The following is a 21,841-nucleotide window of genomic DNA, read 5'->3' on the forward strand; positions in this document are numbered from 1 at the left end:
ATTGAACAGAGCTGAATAAAATAGAAAGGATATTTTCTCCAAACGATTTCCAAGGGAGTGCGCACATGCAGCTATTCTGTGTTGAGCGGTTAGCAAAGAAACAGGTCCTCCTATATGCTTCATTTGGAGTTATTTATGGAACTTTAGTTGTGATACAAACGTTGGGCTATATGTTTTGATTTTTAATACATTCTAAGGCTGCATGATGCGACTCTAATGATAATTTGAAAGGCATAAGCTCTGCTTTGTTTTTTTTGCACAGGAGGCACACAATCAGTCTCTCATTCAACATTTGGCACGCACTTGATAATACCTAAAATTTCCCAGCAGCATCCCCTTTGTGTGGCCGTAATGCCCCTTAAAAAAAATCCTGGACTTTTGCGGATAGTGGCCGTTGTGCCCTTGGGCTGAATATATTAATTATAATTCCCTTCTCCAGGCTGTGTGCAACGAAGCCCCTCTCACTCGCATGGTTCTCTCAGATAGTTACATTTGTATTAGCCAATTCCCATCATGTGATCAGGTCTTTCTCACAGGCTACGAGTGAAGACAGACACATTGGGACGCAACTGCGCGCATCCTTATCCAATTCGGAGGTGCATTTGGAAGATACTGGAAGAACTGTCCACATGTACTTTTCATCAGCCAACAAGATGAGTAGGCTTAATGAACAGCAAAAGCACTAGCCTATGTCAATCTACTATCCCCCATAGTACAAAAGTTGACCTATTATATTCTGTGCGAAAAATAAATATTCCAAACATAGTCTGGGACAGTTGTGGGATGCGATCGATCCTAAATTAATACAACCACTAGCATCCCCAAAACTTTTTTTAAGCAATGAGGCTGACAACAAATCAAAACGTGTAGCTTAAAATGGTGATAAACTATTAGGCTATTTCTTCACATTATAAGCGCAGCAATAAACACACTAGGCTATAAGTGCGAATGTTCCAAAATGCAATCAATTAGCGGGAAAACACCATTCTCAAAAGTGATTGCAAATGCGATTATGTATGTAATGCTTTTATTATAAAGGTGCATTTTATGGTGAAAATTATGTTTCCCAAACTTGAAACTGACATACTACGTATGTTTCCCGGTTAGGCTCTACACCCATTGTAAAGCGGATTAATGTGCTTAATTTTAAGAAGTTATTTGGCCACTTTAGTTGTGATACAAACCTTATCAAAACATATAGGCATATAGGCATTCGCTGTTTCTTGCCTTACTGCACACAAGCTGGGCATTATTCATATATATATATACTGCTCAAAAAAATAAAGGGAACACTTAAACAACACATCCTAGATCTGAATGAAAGAAATAATCTTATTAAATACTTTTTTCTTTACATAGTTGAATGTGCTGACAACAAAATCACACAAAAATAATCAATGGAAATCCAATTTATCAACCCATGGAGGTCTGGATTTGGAGTCACACTCAAAATTAAAGTGGAAAACCACACTACAGGCTGATCCAACTTTGATGTAATGTCCTTAAAACAAGTCAAAATGAGGCTCAGTAGTGTGTGTGGCCTCCACGTGCCTGTATGACCTCCCTACAACGCCTGGGCATGCTCCTGATGAGGTGGCGGATGGTCTCCTGAGGGATCTCCTCCCAGACCTAGACTAAAGCATCCGCCAACTCCTGGACAGTCTGTGGTGCAACGTGGCGTTGGTGGATGGAGCGAGACATGTCCCAGATGTGCTCAATTGGATTCAGGTCTGGGGAACGGGCGGGCCAGTCCATAGCATCAATGCCTTCCTCTTGCAGGAACTGCTGACACATTCCAGCCACATGAGGTCTAGCATTGTCTTACATTAGGAGGAACCCAGGGCCAACCGCACCAGCATATGGTCTCACAAGGGGTCTGAGGATCTCATCTCGGTACCTAATGGCAGTCAGGCTACCTCTGGCGAGCACATGGAGGGCTGTGCGGCCCCCCAAAGAAATGTCACCCCACACCATGACTGACCCACCGCCAAACCGGTCATGCTGGAGGATGTTGCAGGCAGCAGAACGTTCTCCACGGCGTCTCCAGACTCTGTCACGTGCTCAGTGTGAACCTGCTTTCATCTGTGAAGAGCACAGGGCGCCAGTGGCGAATTTGCCAATCTTGGGTGTTCTCTGGCAAATGCCAAACGTCCTGCACGGTGTTGGGCTGTAAGCACAACCCCCACCTGTGGACGTCGGGCCCTCATACCACCCTCATGGAGTCTGTTTCTGACCGTTTGAGCAGACACATGCACATTTGTGGCCTGCTGGAGGTCATTTTGCAGGGCTCTGGCAGTGCTTCTCCTGCTCCTCCTTGCACAAAGGCGGAGGTAGCGGTCCTGCTGCTGGGTTGTTGCCCTCCTACGGCCTCCTCCACGTCTCCTGATGTACTGGCCTGTCTCCTGGTAGCGCCTCCATGCTCTGGACACTACGCTGACAGACACAGCAAACCTTCTTGCCACAGCTCGCATTGATGTGCCATCCTGGATGAGCTGCACTACCTGAGCAACTTGTGTGGGTTGTAGACTCCGTCTCATGCTACCACTAGAGTGAAAGCACCGCCAGCATTCAAAAGTGACCAAAACATCAGCCAGGAAGCATAGGAACTGAGAAGTGGTCTGTGGTCCCCACCTGCAGAACCACTCCTTTATTGGGGGTGTCTTGCTAATTGCCTATAATTTCCACCTGTTGTCTATTCCATTTGCACAACAGCATGTGAAATGTATTGTCAATCAGTGTTGCTTCCTAAGTGGACAGTTTGGTTTCACAGAAGTGTGATTGACTTGGAGTTACATTGTGTTGTTTAAGTGTTCCCTTTATTTTTTTGAGCAGTGTATATCGTTCACAAGTGATAGGCTAATATTTTCAGCCCTCAGACTATTGATTTAATATTGTCCTTACATATAGTAAATAATATATGTGTGAAATTTGTTTTGATTTAGAATGGTCCATTATCATGCACCTGTCTCGAAAAAAAAACATGTCATCTATGCACTTAAACGCTGTTCCCGTGGTTTATTTTCATGCCAGCCAGATAGGCTATGCTCCTGTTGTAAAGAGAAGCAATGTGCTTAGTATTAGGAAAGTAGGCCTAGCCTATAGAAAGCTGATGGGATCCTCCTCTTTTTAATGGAAGCCATCACTCTTTTTTTTCACGCAATTGCATAGCCTATAGAAATGTTGCACAACAAGAGCTCATGGGCTCTCATTAATTCTTTATTAGATTTGCGATCACATTTGCATTGATGTGAGAGTGATTAGAAGGCCAATAGAGTGCTGAGTACCAGGCAGGTTTGGTAGACTACTAATGACCATCAAAAGCATCAGAGCTTGGAGAAGCCTAATTACCGTGACTAAATGGTCACATGGAATTTGACTGCCCTAGTGGCAACAACCCTAAGACTAGCTGTGCTCTGCTATCCAAAATAATCAATTTGAGAGAATCGACCGGTATGTACCATGGAGGGGACAGGGACACAAGTACCTTCTTCACGTGGAGGTCTCACCCCCACAGAAGCCCACCTCAACCCCACTGAGCCCACTCTCTCAGGCCTTTGCTACAGTTCATTACTCACACAGTAAGAGCCCCTTTCTACCTAACTGACTATCCTACACTATTAAATCTGTCAATGTCTAAAAAAAACAAATATTTTCATGACTTAATGTTTTCCAGCCTGCTGCCGCTACCTGGCGTGATGCCAGGTAGCGGCAGCAGTCACACTCTGAGGTCTCCAGTTGTGAGAAGAACTGGGAGTGCCAGTGCAGACAGGAGCTGGTTGTAATAGTACTGGGAGTGCCAGTGCAGACAGGAGCTGGTTGTGATAGTACTGGGAGTGCCAGTGCAGACAGGAGCTGGTTGTGATAGTACTGGGAGTGCCAGTGCAGACAGGAGCTGGTTGTAATAGTACTGGGAGTGCCAGTGCAGACAGCTAGCTGGTTGTGATAGTACTGGGAGTGCCAGTGCAGACAGGAGCTGGTTGTAATAGTACTGGGAGTGCCAGTGCAGACAGGAGCTGGTTGTAATAGTACTGGGAGTGCCAGTGCAGACAGGAGCTGGTTGTGATAGTACTGGGAGTGCCAGTGCAGACAGGAGCTGGTTGTGATAGTACTGGGAGTGCTAGTGCAGACAGCTAGCTGGTTGTGATAGTACTGGGAGTGCCAGTGCAGACAGGAGCTGGTTGTAATAGTACTGGGAGTGCCAGTGCAGACAGGAGCTGGTTGTGATAGTACTGGGAGTGCCAGTGCAGACAGGAGCTGGTTGTAATAGTACTTGGAGTGCCAGTGCAGACAGCTAGCTGGTTGTGATAGTACTGGGAGTGCCAGTGCAGACAGGAGCTGGTTGTGATAGTACTGGGAGTGCCAGTGCAGACAGCTAGCTGGTTGTGATAGTACTGGGAGTGCCAGTGCAGACAGCTAGCTGGTTGTGATAGTACTGGTAGTGCCAGTGCAGACAGGAGCTGGTTGTAATAGTACTGGGAGTGCCAGTGCAGACAGCTAGCTGGGATCCAGTACTACTACATCCATGCGGCCTTTGGCTTCATGACTCTCTTTTTTGGTGGTGGAAAGAGCAATCACTGAGGTCATAATTTTGAATTTTTTTCCTGAGGTACTTTTCACCTAGTAGTTGTATCTATACATTTCCATATGAAAATAGCTTGTGTGCTGAGTGTAGGATATCCTCAGCTGTCCGCTATTGACATTTCCAAGAATAGGAGGCCATTGCTGTTTAATGTACAGAATTACATGATCAATTTCTCGTCAGAGGAGGATTTACCTAACTTTACCTCATTTTATCAATGATTGACAGATGATTCTCTGTGTTATTGTTGAATCATGTCAGAGACGAAGGCCCGTTTTGAGGGCACTTTGACAGACTGCCATTTCAAATACACTAATGTGGATTTAACACAAAAGAAATAAGACAGTACTAAGAAAGAGGAGAATCCATACCTCTTAAATGGACATTAAATACCATTGGAAAAACACTGTACCTGGGATATGCAAATTGGCTATGCTGCAGCTTAGCTACATTTAAACTAATCTGAGATGTTATCATCTGTCTTTCTTCTCTCCTCTCCCTTTTCCTCCCTCTCTCGCTCTCTGACAGTCTGATAGCTAGTCTGCTGACATTTCTGCTTTTCTCCATGATTCATTTGGCAGATTGAACTTTGCAAATACTGTATGCTTTACAGTCATCCGGTCTATTTACAAGATAAACATCCTGCGCTAATATTATCTTTGGAAACAAGCTCGAGATGCATCCTTTGCCGCCGCAGATGCATCACTGTATTTGTAGTGTCAACAGAGCTGAATGAGCCCGGGAGTGAACCCATCAATACACCATGTACAGAGCACTGCTGATGTGGCTTAGCGCTCTGTACGCTGGGGACTGGGACTCCATTCTGATCCAGAAGAGAATTGGATCAGTGTTCATTTTGATGATGTGTTGACGCTGGACACACAGGGTGCTTTGGGTCTCTCATTGTGTCATATGCAATAACAACGTTGGCAAAACGTCGACCGAACGTCTGAAAGAGACTGCATTAGAGCCTTTCTGCATGTGTTCTTCGAAATGACATGGCTCTATATATCTACACTGACTAGACTAGAGGCTGCCGCACTTCTGGACATCACAGATCGTTTCTCGGTTAAGTCAGCTGAAATTCGCTGAGGACAAGCATTCAACCACACTCTCAGACTGAACGGTGTGTCTCTTCAAATTATTAAGGGCCCACTCATTCACCACCAAAAATGGCAGAATGACTACAGTATTTTGAAATGACAGGGGAAGAGATACAGTACTGTGTATGGGCCTAAGATCATTATACAAGAGCTCACTATTCTCAAGTGGAAAAGGTTTTCACAAAAACATATACAGTGCCTTCGGAAAGTATTCAGACCCCTTGACCTTTTCTACATTTTGTTACAGCCTTATTCTAAAATGGATTAAATAAATAAAACAGAAATACCTTATTTACATAAGTATTCAGACCCTTTGCTATGGCACTCGAAATTGAGCTCAGGTGCATCCTGTTTCCATTGATCATTTTTTAGATGTTTCTACAACTTGATTGGAGTCCACCTGTGGTAAATTCAACTGATTGGACATGATTTGGAAAGGCACACACCTGTCTATACAAGGTCCCAAAGTTGACAGTGCATGTCCATAGAGCTCAGAGACAGGATTGTGTCGAGGCAATGATCTGGGGAAGGATACCAAAACATTTCTGCAGCATTGAAGGTTCCCAAGAACACAGTGGCCTCCATCATTCTTAAATGGAAGAAGTTCAGAACCACCAAGACTCTTCCTAGAGCTGGCCGCCCGGCCAAACTGAGCAATCGGGGGAGAAGGGCCTTGGTCAGGGGGGTGACCAAGAACCCGATGGTCACTCTGACAGAGCTCCAGAGTTCCTCTGTGAAGATGGGAGAACCTTCCAGAAGGACAACCATCTCTGCAGCACTCCACCAATCAGGCCTTTACGGTAGAGTGGCCAGACGGAAGCCACTCCCCAGTAAAAGGCATATGACGGCCCACTTGGAGTTTGCCAAAAGGCACCTAAAGACTCTCAGACCATGAGAAACAAGATTCTCTGGTCTGATGAAACCAAGATTTAACTCTTTGGTCTGAATGCCAAGCATCACGTCTGGAGGAAACCTGGCACCATCCCTACGGTAGGGACTGGGAGACTTGTCAGGATCGAGGCAAAGGTGAATGGAGCAAAGTAGAGAGAGATCCTTGATGAAAAACCGCTCCAGAGTGCTCAGGACCTCAGACTGGGGCAAAGGTTCACCTTCCAACAGGACAACAACCCTAAGCACACAGCCAAGACAACGCAGGAGTGGCTTCAGGACAAGTCACTGAATGTCCTTGAGTGACCCAGCCAGAGCCCAAACTTGAACCTGATCGAACATCTCTGGAGAGACCTGAAAATAGCTCTGCAGCAACGCTTCCCAACCGACCTGACAGACCTTGAGAGGATCTGCAGAGAAGAATGGGAGGAACTCCCCAAATACAGGTGTGCCAAGCTTGTAGCGTGATACCCAAGAAGACTTGAGACTGTAATTGCTGCCAAAGGTGCTTCAACAAAGTACTAAATAAAGGGTCTGTATACTTATGTAAATGTGATATAATTTTTTTAAATAATAATCCAACATTTTTAAAAACCTGTTTTTGATTTGTCATTATGGGGTATTGTGTGTAGATTGACAAGGGATTATTATTATTTTTTTTTATACATTTTAGAATAAGACTGTAACGTAACAAAGTCTGAATACTTTCCGAAGGCACTAAAATAATATAGAAACGTAAAATGTCAAATGTTGATCCCGTGTTTCATGAGCTTGAAATAAAAGATCTCAGAAAATGTACATACGCACAAAAAGCTTATCTTTCTCAAATTTTGTTCACAAGTTTGTTTACATCCCTGTAGTGAGCATTTCTCCTTTGCCAAGATAATCCATCCACCTGACAGGTGTGGCATATCAAGAAACTGATTAAACAGCATGTTCATTACACAGGTGCACCTTGTGCTAGGGACAATAAAAGGCCACTCTAAAATGTGCAGTTTTGTCACACAACACAATGCCACAGATGTCTCACGTTTTGAGGGAGTGTGCAATTGTTATGCTGACTGCAGGAATGTCCACTTGAGCGTTTTTTAGAGAATTGGCAGTAAGTCCAAACAGCCTCACAACCGCAGACCACGTGTAACCACGCCAGCCCAGGACCTCCACATCCGGCTTCTTCACCTTCGGGGTCGTCTGAGACCAGCCACCCGGACAGCCGATGAAACTGGGTTTGCACAACTGAAGAATTTCTGCACAAACTGTCAGAAACCATCTCAGGGAAGCTCATCTGCGTGCTTGCCGACCTCACTAGGGTCTTGACCTGACTGCAGTTCAGCGTCGTAACCGACTTCAGTGGGCAAATGCTCACTTTCGATGGCCAATGGCACACTGGAGCAGTGTGCTCTTCACGGATGAATCCCAGTTTCAGCTGTACCGGTCAGATGGCAGACAGCGTGTATGGCGTCGTGTGGGCGAGGGGTTTGCTGATGTCAACGTTATGAACAGAGTGCACCATGGTGGAGGTGGGGTTATTGTATGAGCAGGAATAAGCTATGGACAACAAACACAATTGCATTTTATCAATGGCAATTTGAATGCACATCACCTCATGTTTCAGCACGATAATGCCTGGCCCCAAATCTGTACACAATTCCTGGAAGCTGAAAATGTCCCAGTTCTTCATGCTCTTCATGCTCACCAGACATGTCAACCATTAAGCATGTTCGGAAAGCTCTGAATCGACGTGTACGACAGTGTGTTCCAGTTCCCGCCAATATCCAGCAACTTCGCACAGCCATTGAAGAGGAGTGGGACAATACTCCACAATTAACAGCCTGATCAACTCAAAGGAGATGTGTCACACTGCATGAGGCAAATGGTGGTCACACCAGATACTGACTGATGCATATCTGTATTCCTAGTCATGTGAAATCCATAGATTTTTTCCTAATTAATTAATTTAAATTGACTGGTCCTGTGTGGCTCAGTTGGTAGAGCATGGTGCTTGCAATGCCAGGGTTGTGGGTTCGATTTCCATGGGAGACCAGTATGAAAATGTATGCATTGGAAGTTGCCCTGGAAAAGAGCATCTGCTAAATGTGAAATATTTCCTTTTATGAACTGTAATTCACTAAAATCTTTGAAAATGTTGCGTTCATATGTTTGTTCAGTGTATTAATTTGACGAGGTTTGTTGCTTAAGAAAAACATTCTCATTTACAGCAGGGACCTGGGGAACAGTTGCAGTACTTCTTCACATACACTACAGTATACACTTCAATAGATTTAATGAACACTGGTCACTTTAATAATGTTTACATACTCTTTCACCCACTTTATACGTACACTCAGTGGTCACTTTATTTATTAGGTACACCCATCTAGTACTGGGTAGGACCCCCCTTTGCCTCCAGAACAGCTTGAATTCTTCAGGCCATGGAAACATTGCTCAATTGGTATCGAGGGATCTAAAGTGTGCCAGGAAAACATTTCTCACACCATTATACCACCGCCACAAGCCTGTACCGTTGACACCAGGCAGGATGGGGCCATGGACTCATGCTTCTTACGCCAAATCCTGACTCTGCCAACAGCATGACGCAACAGGAACCTGGACTCAAGGCAAGGTTTTTTCGGTGTGGTCGTCTGCTGCAATAGCCCATCCGTGACAAGAACCGACGAGATGTGCGTTCCGAGATGCCATTCTTCACACTCCTGTTTGTAGCGCGCCTGTTAGCTTGCACGATTCTTGCCATTCTCCTTCGACCTCTCATCAACGAGCTGTTTTCGTCCACAGGACTACCGCTGACTGGATGTTTTTTGTTTGTTGCACAATTCTCTAGACACTCTCATGCGTGAAAAGCCCAGGAGGCCAGCCGTTTCTGAGATACCAGAACCGGCACCTGGCACCGACGATCATACGATGCTCAACGTCGCTTAGGTCACTCGTTTTGCTCATTTCAACGTTCAATTGAAAGGTAACTGAATGCCTCGATGCCTGTCTGCCTGCTTTATATAGCAAGTCACAGCCATGTGAATCACTGTCTGTAGGAGCGAACCATTTTCATGAACGAGGTGGCCAATGAGGTAATACAGTGAAGGGAAAAAGTATTTGCCCTTTCTGATGTTTTCTATCTTTGCATATTTTTATACTGAATGTTATCAGATTTTCAACCAAAACCTAATATTAGATAAAGGGAACCTGAGTTGACAAATGACCCAAAAAATGTATACTTATTTTATTTATTTAATTAAGAAAGTTATGCAACACCCAATTCCCCTGTGTGAAAAAGTAATTGCCCCCTTACACTCAATAACTGGTTGTGCCACCTTTAGCTGCAATGACTGCAACCAAATGTTTTCTGTAGTTGTTGATCAGTCTCTCACATCTATGTGGAAGAAATTAAGCCCACTCTTGCATGCAAAACTGTTTTAACTCAGCAACATTTGTGGGTTTTTAAGCATGAACTGCTCGTTTCAAGTCCTGCCACAACACTTCAATTGGGATTAGGTCTGGACTTTGACTAGGCCATTCCAAAACTTAAAATGTGATGCTTTTTTAGCCATTTTCATGTAGACTTGATTGTGTGTTTCGGATCATTGTCTTGCTGCATGACCCAGCCGCACTTCAGCTTCAGCTCACAGACGGATGGCCTGACATTCTCCTGTAGAATTCTCTGATACAGAGCAGAATTCATGGTTCCTTCTATGCATCAAGTCGTCCAGGTCCTGATGCAGCAAAGCATTGCAAACCATCACACTAGCACCACCATGCTTGACCGTTGGTTTAAGGTTCTTACTGTGGAATGCAGTGTTTGGTTTTCGCCAGGCATAATGGGACCCATGTCGTCTGTGAGCTGAAGCACAGTTGGGTCATGCAGCAAGACAATGATCCAAAACATACAATGAAGTCTACATGAAAATGGTTAAAAAGCAACACAAGTTTTGGAATGGCCTAGTCAAAGTCCAGACCTAATCCCAATTGAGATGTTGTGGCAGGACTTGAAACGAGCAGTTCAAGCCTGAATACCCACAAATGTTGCTGAGTTAAAGCAGTTCTGCATGCAAGAGTGGCCCAAAATTCCTCCACAGCGATGTGAGAGACAGATCAACAACTACAGGAAGCATTCGGTTGCAGTCATTGCAGCTAAAGTTGGCACTGGCCACTTAGTGTATATGCTGTATTCTAGTCATGGCTCATCCTATATCACTTCTGGATTATGTGTGTTTATTTTTAAAAATATGTATTTCTAGGTATTACTGCACTGTTGGATCTAGAAACACAAGCATTTCTCTGTAAACTTGTGTACGCGACCAATAAGCTTTGATTTGATACCTATATCTAGGTCTCTTTTCCAAATGGGCCCTATGTAATACAACATAAAATACACATTAAACACAAAATATATACACATTAGAATTCAAAAACACTTACAACAGATGGGGAAAGAAGACATGGGGAAAAAAGACAGATGTTTCATAGTGATCCTGAAAGCATATGTGTATCTCCTTAAATTGTTTGAATAATGGATGGATATTGAACACTCGGACATTGACTTCGTTATCAGGACTTCTGTGGTACATCTTGAAAGGCAAATCATATTTTCATGGATGCTTCATGTGTAATTCCTCTGCTGGGGTAAAGTGAGACCTGAGTGGGCTAACTCTAACATGCTAACTCTAACCCCCCCCCACTCACACATAAACACAACATATGTAAAAGGTAGTGTAAAAACCCAATCTAAGTCTAAGTGTACTCACTGAGTTCTGAGATGCTGCCTACGCGTGTGGCTAGCAGGCACTGCTCGATGGAGCGTAGCTCCGACTGACTGTAGGCGTGGCCCTCCCCACTCTTCCCTGACCGCTGTTGGTCCCGATGCAGAGTCAGGCTCTCTGGTAGGCTTAGCACACCTGGAGGAGGGAGAGAGGGAAAGGAAGGGGGGAGAGAGAGAGAGAGAGAGAGAGAGAGAGAGAGAGAGAGAGAGAGAGAGAGAGAACAAGAGTAGGATGAAAGGGAAGAAGAGGAAGGAGGAAAGAGACAGGTGGTTAAGAACAGACAAAGGCGTAAAAACAGTAGACAGTCTCATGATGGATCCATACTTTTTGGATCAGAAAATGTAAAATAAGCTAAAAGTAGAAAATTACAATAATCCCATGCAGGAAGAATAATACAGCACAAGTGGGTACTTTTTTGATTGAGGAGAAGTGACTTTTCCATTGCAGGAAAGCCTAATGTTCATTAAATATGTCAGTTTGTACTGCACTGCAACAGGTGAACGGTTTGGCCCAAAGCTCATGGTCAGCCATCTTTGTGAAGGGGACATTGAGGAGTGCATATCTTGTACTGTATTGTGTTTCTGTCTACGCCAGCAGTCACTGTGTGTGAGGAACAACACCTGGCAGTCTCTGTCGATGAGCTAGGGTGTAATTGTTTGTTGTTTACAACTCGAGGCATTGGAGCAGGGAGAGGATAGACTTCATCCCCTCAGTTTCAGAAATGTCCCACTTGACTGCCTGCTTAGAGATTAAAAAATAATGTTATAAGATGATTTGTTACAACGCGGGATGGTGCCTGCTTTGATTTGACTGTCTACCAGGTAAACTCTACCTGTTACCGAATTTATGTCCAAACATTTGCTATTATGCTGCCGATTCATACCCCGTTTAAAGGCGCCAATTAGGACACAGGGGTTTACTTTCTTCCTATTTTCTTACTTTGATAATATGCTGTACATGTAAGAGCTCTGTATTATTTTGAGTTGATTAATTGTACGGCAGTTGGATTTGGAATGCCATCGCATTTATTACGGCTACTGTGATGTATTTTAGAGAGATAATGTCTCCTCTCTAGCTAAGTGAGTTGGTATGACCCAATCCAGGTGAGATGGTTACCAACTGGTATTTATGGCTGTCTGTTTCAGGAAGGGGGTAGACTGCTGCTGATAGTTGTCTCCCTGTCTCCGTCCGCCATTTTCTATACAAGATGCTTGTTGTGAGGCATTCCTAAGTGCAGCTCAGCGGTAAATAGCTGTAATATAATGTATAGAGTGTTTGCTAAACAGTTTAATAATGTAGCTTTTCTTGTTTTTGTGGATCCAGTCTGGATATTCATGTCGACTTCCATCATGGCCGTGAGACACCTTACTTTATCACGATTCCACACCTGCTTATTGTGTTCTTTATTAAGATTTGAACCATCAGGTGGCCATGTTAAATTATAGTTCCTCGTTTAAAATACGTCTATTTAGCTCTGCAGATATCAGGGTATGTGCTTATATTTCTATGATGTAACTATCCCTCTTCGGTTTGGCTCAGATGGAGTGTTCTACCTAAACTAATATCGTGGAGGCAGTTTCATCATGGCTGCTGCCACAAAGCACATTAGTCATTCTCTCCTGCTCAGGGGATGATGAGGCAGATTGCTTTCCGTCCCATTTCAGACTTCCACATTTTATATTTTTCCACAGCAGCGCAGTGCTGCTACTGCTTCCCCCCACTCACCACTCACACCTGCAGTGTGTCAAATAAAAAAATGGCTGTAACCAATGGCTCTATTCTCCCCAGACAGAGGGGAAAGCAGCGTTGGTTCAAACACTTCCTCATTCTCAATATGCAGCTAATTGAATTGACTTGCTGCCTAGCCCTGCAGTATACAGTACACTAGTCATCAGTCTCCAAGGAATAAACAGGCTTTAAGGGAATTTAGTAATCCTCCTCTGACCCATTGGACATGATTAGACTAATGTGTTACACATATTAAATGATCTGAGGCCTCTGTTTTGAGTCCAAACATTTCTTCTTTTTTTGCTTTTCTCCTTCAGGGTCGCGATGGTCAGAGTATTGAACTGATGAAACTTAGTCACCATGGAGATGGAGGGCCGTGACGCAGGTAGAACAGGTGTTGTGTGATGCAGACCCACAGTGCACTGCTCAGTGTCCGTGACCCCTCCCATTGTACACCTCAGTCAGGTACACAACCTTGGACCACGTACAAACACATGTCCGTCTAACAAAGGACACTAGACCCAGTCATCTGCTATATTAGGATAGGGTCAGATGTCTGATACAGCAACAACCAAACCTAACTTTACAGTACCAACCAATGCCTTGGGGAAAGACCCTTACAGGTAGCCTGGTCCCAGATCTGTTTGTGCAAATCATGACAATGACTGTAGGTGTTGGCAATAGAGCACAACCAGATCTGGGACCAGGCTACCTTACAGTACACCAATGGCAAAGAAACAACCAATTTTCCTTCAACAACCACCTGGGCATATCATGGATTTCTCTGAAACACCTTCTTTAATATCGTTCTAGATGACAACGTGGCCCCTTTAACTGCAGCGTGTGCGATGCTCCAAGTAATCCAGCTTTAAGCACTTAAAGCAGTGTGGGGCTGTCCTGGCATCTCTCCCCAAGCCCGCGCCCTCGCCTGCCAGCACTTTCACACCATTATATACAGTACCTAGCTAAATGGGGATCTCAGGGAGAGCTGCTAGGTTACCACATGTTCCTCCACCTTTGACGTGCAGTGATTTATCAAAATACCAATCATTTGTGTGGGGAGAGTAACAACAGCCACATTTTTCTGGGGGTAAGCTTCTAGTATCGTGTACTAAAACCTAGAAACGGCACGCCAAGAGGACTCAGGGGGATGCTATGAGTTCCAAAAACACTAACGTGTAGGGGCTTCTCGAGTGGGGCAGCGGTCTAAGGCACTGCATCGCAGTGCTAGATGTGTTACTACAGACCCAGGTTCATTTCTGGGCTGTGCCACAATTGGCCGTGGCCAGGAGTCCCATAGGACAGTGCACAATTGGCCCAGTGTTGTTAGGGGAGGGTTTGGCCATGGGGACTTTACTTGGCTCATTGTGCCCTAGCAATTCCTTGTGGTGGGCCAGGTGCCTGCAGGCTGACCCCGGTCGCCAGTTGAACGGTGTTTCCTCTGACACATCGGTTAGGCGGGTCATGTTTCGGAGGGGTCATGTTTCAGAGGACTCATGACTTCGCCTCTCCCGAGCCCTTTGGGGAGTTGCAGCGATGAGACAAGATTGAAATTGGGGAAAATAATGGGGGTTTGCACTTATCCAATAAATTACTGGGAGGTTATACATATGGAGTGTGCGACTCTCTTTGTTTTTGGAGAAAAAGGGGGGTAAAATACAATATATATATATATATATATATATATATATATATATATATATATATATATATATATATATATATATATATAAATAAATAAAAACACTGAAGTGTCACCTTGATTCCCCATAACCTTTATTTAACTAGGCAAGTCATAAGCTTGGCTGTGCTGGCTGGCACCCTCTTCCCAGAGGACCACAACATGCAGGACATGACCTGAGCATCCACTTAGCCCATGGGTGTCCAGCCTGTGCCAGACCTGAGACTGGAGGGAAGAAGAGAAGGAGAGAAAAGGGCCAGACATACTGATGAGCGAGTTAAGACTCCTTCCTGTTCTCTCTCGGCTCCCTCTGTCTCTCTCCATCCCTTGGCCTTCCTTCAGTCAGACCAACACAGTTCTGCTGGAGCTGGACAGGCTTTACTCAGAAGATCATTGAAAAGTCAGGATTACCAAGGGGCTCTAGAGAGTTGTTTACTGTGAAACTTGGCCAGAGTAAAGACCTGTATCAATGTCCTGAAACAAAAAATGTGGTTTCCTCTGTTTTTGAGCCTGTAATTTTCCTCAAAATGTATTAATTGATTTATATGTAGGAGTGTTTGCTTGAAAAACACCTTGCAAATGTGCAAATTAGCTTTTGGCAGTAACTTCCCTGACGTTACTATGACGCAGGGTGCAGAATCATGCAGTGATGGTGCAGCACCAGCTGACAGTGAATTGCAGGCTGCTCACAGGCTTGGCTGTGGCAAGGTGACTCACTGCATTCTAATGCAAACCAGTGAAGCAACAGCCCGCAGGGAAGAACTGCTCGAGTTCTTACACACACACCAGCCACAACCACAATACAGTACCCACTTTCTCTCTCTCTGTGCGTGACAAAAAGCCAAGCCAGCACTCCTCTCCTGATGATGTCCCTGTCACTGTGCTGTGGATTAAACCTGGTAATATTCAGCCATCGGAGAGCAGATGATTAACTTGTATTGTCTGAAGTTGTTGTTTTACAAATGACAGAGGAATCTGTTTTGCAATGACAGAGGACCCTCTGACATTTGGTGGCAGCAGTGGGATCCAGTAATCGCAGGGTATCACCTGTCCAGCCATTGTGTGTTACTGGTTTGAAAAACCAGGCATTTGAAAAATACATTTCAGCCTTTGCATCTATTTGCCTTTAACTACACTCTTAGAAAAAAAGGTTCCCAAAAGGGTTCTTCGGCTGTCCTCATAGGAGAACCATTTTTGGTTTGGGTTCTACCCTTTTGGGTTCCATCTAGAACCCTCTGTGGAAAGGGTTCTACCTGGAACCAAAAAGGGTTCTTCAAAGGGTTTAAAAAAATATATAAAAAAATAATAATAATATATATTTATTTTTTTAAACCCTTTGAAGAACCCTTTTTTAAATATATATTTCAGTTAAGAACAAATTGTTATTTACAATGACGGGCCTACCCCGGCCAAAACCAGACGACGCTGGGCCAATTGTGCGCGGCAGCTGAAGAACCCTTTAAGGTACTAGATAGCAGCATTTTTCTAACAGTGTACCTGTGCCAAGTGACTGTTATTGCTATTCAAATTATCCACATGTGTGAGCAACTGAGTCATGAGGTTAATGCATGAGAGAGAGAGAGAGAGAGAGAGAGAGAGAGAGAGAGAGAAAGAGAGAGAGAGAGAGAGAGAGAGAGAGAGAGAGAAAGAGGGAGAGAGAGAGAGAAAGAGATCCTCCAGGCAAGCCACTTTACTGAAGGATGAATACATTTATGTATACAGGAGCCCCCCCATCTCTCTATGATGAATGCTTAGTACTCAATAATAGGGTTGTTTTAAAGTGGACAGTCTCATACAGCCTCATAGAAAAGATCTGGGACATTAAAAGCAATGATTTGGAACACAGTCTGTTCTACTGCAGCTGGGAGTACATGGTAGTTACAGTAACTTTTAAATGTAAAAGAAAAAACATTACTGTTTACTTTGCCGATGTCACTGAAACATTGACTATGAACTCATTGCTGAAGTAATCAATGTTATGAGCACACATCCATCTGAGCTACTATATAGGCTTAATAGAAGAAAAACAACAACCAAAATGTGGGGAGAAAAGCGGGAACAGAGCACGGTTACTACAGTAGGCTGAGGTGCACCACTGCAGTATGCAGTCTCACTTTCCCCATCATTTGAAGAAGTAATATCACATGCCAATGCGGTCATAACTGTCCTAGCTGTGTTGTCTATCTCTACCGCCCCCTGTCTGTAGGGCTGAATGCCTAGCATGCAGGGGCAGGGACAGGCCCTGCCTCTCTGACTTTCCCAGACTTGACTGTTGGAGTTGTGACTTCGATGTGGCTTTACCCTGCACTTAAATCTATTTTAGAGGGATGCACGGAGCCTGGTTCTTCCCCAGAAACTCTGCAGGTCCATGGGACTAGTTTCCCTAGGTTTCTCCACAGAGCAGGGACGACACTGAAATAGAGAACTCTCTGTCTGCTAAGTCACTCTGTCCTCTGTGTACTGTGCACAATGTTGCAGGGGATTTTGAAGATGAATAATGTAACTTGTAATAATGTGAATTGTTCATGTGACTTAAACAAAATAAAAAGAGATAGAGAGCGAGAGAGAGAAAGAGAGTGAGCGAAAGAGAAATGTCTATATGTAAAAACACATGAACAAAGAAGAATAAGGTTGAGAGAGAGAAAGACAGAGAAAAGAGAGAAAGAGACAGAGAGAGAGTATTTCCTATTCTACCTTTACATCTTTGCAGATTCAGGGCCCTATAAAACCCGTGACGCTGAAAACGCGGACGAAATCACGGAATCCAGACATTAAAACGTAATTCAACAATATTCAAAAATGTTTTGAACTTAGTGGGAAATCTACTAAACGTATTGAATTTAATATTATAAAAAAATTATACTAATAATAATAATTTGGCCAAGATTATGATAAGACATTAACAAAATGGATAAGTGTTTTCCTTAAACTTCAAACTTTCTGAAGAGGCAATGGCGCAGGAATGGCCCTGTCTGTGTATGCACGTTTGTCTACCACTTTCTGTAGACGTTAGCGATGATGCTTATGTGATGACTGGTAGATGGAAAGGCTTTCCCAAAAATAATCTCAATTAAATGTTACCTACAAAGTAATCTATGCCTACAGTACCTGGCAGAATGATATCATGATTATTTGCATCAATCCAGTGGTGATTTGTTTAGCCAACTCTGCAACCACGTGTGCTACAGAAACACCTCTAACCAAGCAAGTCTCTTCAAGGGTATATACACCCAAAAATTAACATTTCGTAGAGTTTTTACTCAGACCTCAAAAGTAGTTTTCTGATGTGGTTTAATCATTGTTGTGGACATACAACATCCAATTTTGTTGTTTTTCTATTAGAAATGTGTGACTCAAATCGTGAAAAAAAAACTGAGAAAACTGAATTCAGGAAAAAACTAAACGTAATCAGGCAAAAAATTTACATATTTGATATGGCCCTACAGATTGTACTGTATCAAGTATGTGGACACCTGCTCATCGAACACCTCATTCCAAAATCATGGGCATTAATATGGAGTTGGTCCCCCCTTTTCTGCTATAACAGCCTCCGCTCTTCTGGGAAGGATTTCCACTAGATTGGAAATGGAGGGATTTGCTTCCATTCACCCACGAGCATTAGTGAGGTCGGTACTGATGTTGGGCGATTAGGCCTGGCTCGCAGTTGGCGTTCCAATTCATCTCAAAGGTATTTGATGGGGTTGAGGTCAGGGCTCTGTTCAGGCCAGTCAAGTTCTTTCACACCGATCTTGACAAACCATTTCTGTATGGACCTTGCTTTGTGCACGGGGGCATTGTCGTGCTGAAACAGGAAAGGGCAGACCATTATTCCTCCTCCAGTTGGCACTATGCATTCATCTGTTGGACTGCCAGATGGTGAAGCGTGACACATCACTCCAGAGAACGCGTTTCCACTGCTCCAGAGTCCAATGGTGGCGAGCTTCACACCACTCCAGCCGACACATGGCATTGCGTATGGTGACCTTAGGTTTGTGACGTTGCTTCCAGAGGCAGTTTGGAACTCAGTAGTGAGTGTTGCAAACGAGGACAGACAATTTTTACACGCTACGTGCTCCTAGACGTTTCCACTTCATAATAGCAGCACTTACAGTTGACAGGGGCAGCTCGAGCAGGGCAGAAATTTGACGAACTGACTTGTTGGAAAGGTAGTATCCTATGACGGTGCCACGTTGAAAGTCACTGAGCTCTTCAGTAAGGCCATTTCTACTGCCAATGTTTGTCTATGGAGATGGCTGCGTGCTTGATTTTATACACCTGTCAGCAACGGGTGTGGCTGAAATAGCCAAATCCACTAATTTGAAGGGGTGTCCACATACATGTATATATATAGTGTATGTCTGTAAGGGGTTAACCCTGATACTGCACGTGGGCTCCAGTGGGATATGGAGCTGGCCCACTCTGGGCTCTGACATCGCCCTGCCAGAACAGATGGTGGCCATATGTATACAGAAAGGGATCAGACATGATGGAGCTAGCCTGAGAAACAGTGATGTAGACAGTACGAGAGGCGGGAAAACAGAACATACAGTGCTGTAGATGACAGCTTTATTCTCTGTCATGCGTTGATATTTTGTAGTGGTAGAAATACAGCTGTGAGTGAAATGTCTAGAGTTGGATCTGAGTTAGACGCGAGGAGAGGAGAGGGACACATGCCTGGGATGACTGTACAAGTGCTGGAGTATGGTCTTCGCATGAGATACCCAGCAACCACAGTACGGTCTACGACGGCCACCGACCACAAATCTTTAATGGGTTAGTACTGTACCAGCCACAGGAATGTGTTGGGAGTTGGCGGTTACAACCACTCTGACGGAGTTAGATCACACATGCACTGGGAGAAAATATCTCTACACATGCACGTGTCTGCTTGGATAAGTAATAAAATATGGTCTAGGGAGAGAGCATTTCAACACGCCATCACGCCACATATTGTAAACATGCACATACTGTACATACACATACACATGTGCACAAGCGCACCCACATTCACACGCAAGCACACGCACATTTGTATGCGCACACAAACGCATGCACACCACACGCACGAAGAAACACAAGACTACGACACAGAAATAATTATGCATCAAACTGTGCATAGTAGTAGTCTATACATCCCAGTAAGGAGAATAATGTGTCGTTTTCTTGCTTACAGTAACGCGTTCATTCGAAACTTACATTTCAATTTCAACCAACCAGGATCTCACACAGACACACACAAAGGGTACTATCTGCACATGCGCAAACACACATCAACAAAAGTCATGAATTCCACCTGTCAAGCATTCAAAGCTTTCTGCCTCTTTCAACCTTGTTGCACTGGAGGAATGGGTTGCCACCCGCAGACAGCCATGCGAATGAAGAATACATTCAGTCCTTTGTACCCGTTTGCAAGCCAGTACAATTCCCATTACATCTGAAAACTCCCCTACTGCTCAGTGTATAAAGGGCCAGGAGAGAAACAGAATTTTGGGGAACTGTGTAGCACTGAAAAAAGGAACTTCCAATATGCCTTTGTGCCGACATAAATGGCAAAGGAAATGAGAGTGCATACATGTGTAACAATTTATATTCCAAAGGAATATATAGACAGTCATTTGACAAACACCGGCCAATTGATTCCAATAGTTATGGCGTCACGAACCATTGACTTAGATGGAAAGCCTCTCTATGCTTCCATACTGTCTGATCCTAGTACGCCATTCACCCAGAGCATGTTCATCTAGTCTCCTCTCTAATCTTGACTAGTCTGTTTCCAAATCTGGTTGTGCTTTCTTGCCAACTCCCATGGTCATTGTCACACCAAACAACGGCCATAGGAGTTGGCAAGATGGAATAAACAGATCTGGGGGGCCAGACTACCTCTTGACAGCATGTTGATGAGATATCCTGTCTGTTTCAATGAACAACATTCTGCGAGAAGGTTATCTAATGACTTTTCTGTGAGAAATCAATACGTCATTGCATCTTCTGTAATTAGCTACTCATCTTCAAAATGAGAACACAAAACAAACAAGTTGTATCTATATTAAATGACTGGGCCTGGGTGTGTGTGCATGTGTACATAACAGTGCCTGACTGAAGGATAACTGACAGGTAGAGCGATAGAGAGGCTGACAGATAGAATGAACAGAGCAATCCCAGGTCCCAGAGCAGATTGGCCACAGCCCCGGGTGGATGGCATCACACAGAGACAGCTGACAGCCTGAGATAAACCATGAGCGTCATGATACTGACACACACACACACACACAATCACACACGAAATGAGGATGAGGTCTGATTGACACACAACAGGGACACAACCCCAACCTGCATTACGCAATTCCCTCCAATCGGAGAAAAAAAAAAAACGGTTTTCTGTAAGCCCTGTTATTTTATCCTGAGGTAATAGCTAAATTGCTTTCTGTTATTCACCTCTAGTTATAACATTTCTTCTGTCAAGGGTAATACCCCTGTGTGTAATATACATGAGTCGCATGCGCCTTGCAGGGTGCTTTCCAGACAATGCTAGCAATCAGAGGCAGCAGAGAGAGAACAAGAAGGAAGTCCCTGAGTGGGTACTATGCTCTGATCATTCCTCTGTGACTGTATCTATCCCAAAGTATGCAGATACAGCTCGACCTGTCCTGGCTATTCCTTCACTTGACATCAACCCCATCTGATTTTATCAGAGTGGACAAAGGGTGGACAAAGGGCAGGATGTGTGTGTGTCCGTGCCTGTGCGTGTATGGTGAAAGCGTTGTTATATAAAATCACAGTCCCGATGACTAGAACATATGTCGTCGAGAGGATAAATGAATGGTTGACAAATGCACTCCGCAACCCATTTTACGATACTTAACACAACACTGTGCTATAGTAATTGCTCATATTGCTCCAGAGGCTCTGGTGCAATTAAAAATATGACTAATATCATAAAATGAGATTTACTGCAGGGGGATATTTTCCTCTGGGTCATTGTACACGGAAGACATCATATCCAGACGCATGTTAAAATTGGGACCATTCAAGTCCCACTTGAATCCATGCTGTATATGACAATACAATATGAATGCGAAACAAAAAAAGT

The 21,841-nt window shown here is 44.0% G+C and overlaps 1 protein-coding gene across 3 annotated transcripts in view; it reads right to left on the reverse strand.

Moving 5' to 3' along the window:
* LOC106573291 (ankyrin repeat- and BTB/POZ domain-containing protein 3-B) overlaps positions 1–21,841 on the reverse strand; it is a 139,638-nt gene that overhangs the window by 36,633 nt on the left and 81,164 nt on the right. For 2 of the 3 annotated variants that reach the window (XM_014148219.3, XM_014148218.3), the window contains exon 2: positions 11,328–11,477. In XM_014148219.3, the coding sequence (XP_014003694.2) occupies positions 11,328–11,477 (150 nt within the window). Of the gene's footprint in view, positions 1–11,327; positions 11,478–20,044; positions 20,188–21,841 lie in introns of those variants that run through there. The other variant, XM_014148220.2, reaches the window with a different exon arrangement.

Source organism: Salmo salar, chromosome 16 (assembly GCF_965601325.2).
Source record: "Salmo salar chromosome 16, fSalSal1, whole genome shotgun sequence".
Taxonomy (NCBI): domain Eukaryota; kingdom Metazoa; phylum Chordata; class Actinopteri; order Salmoniformes; family Salmonidae; genus Salmo; species Salmo salar.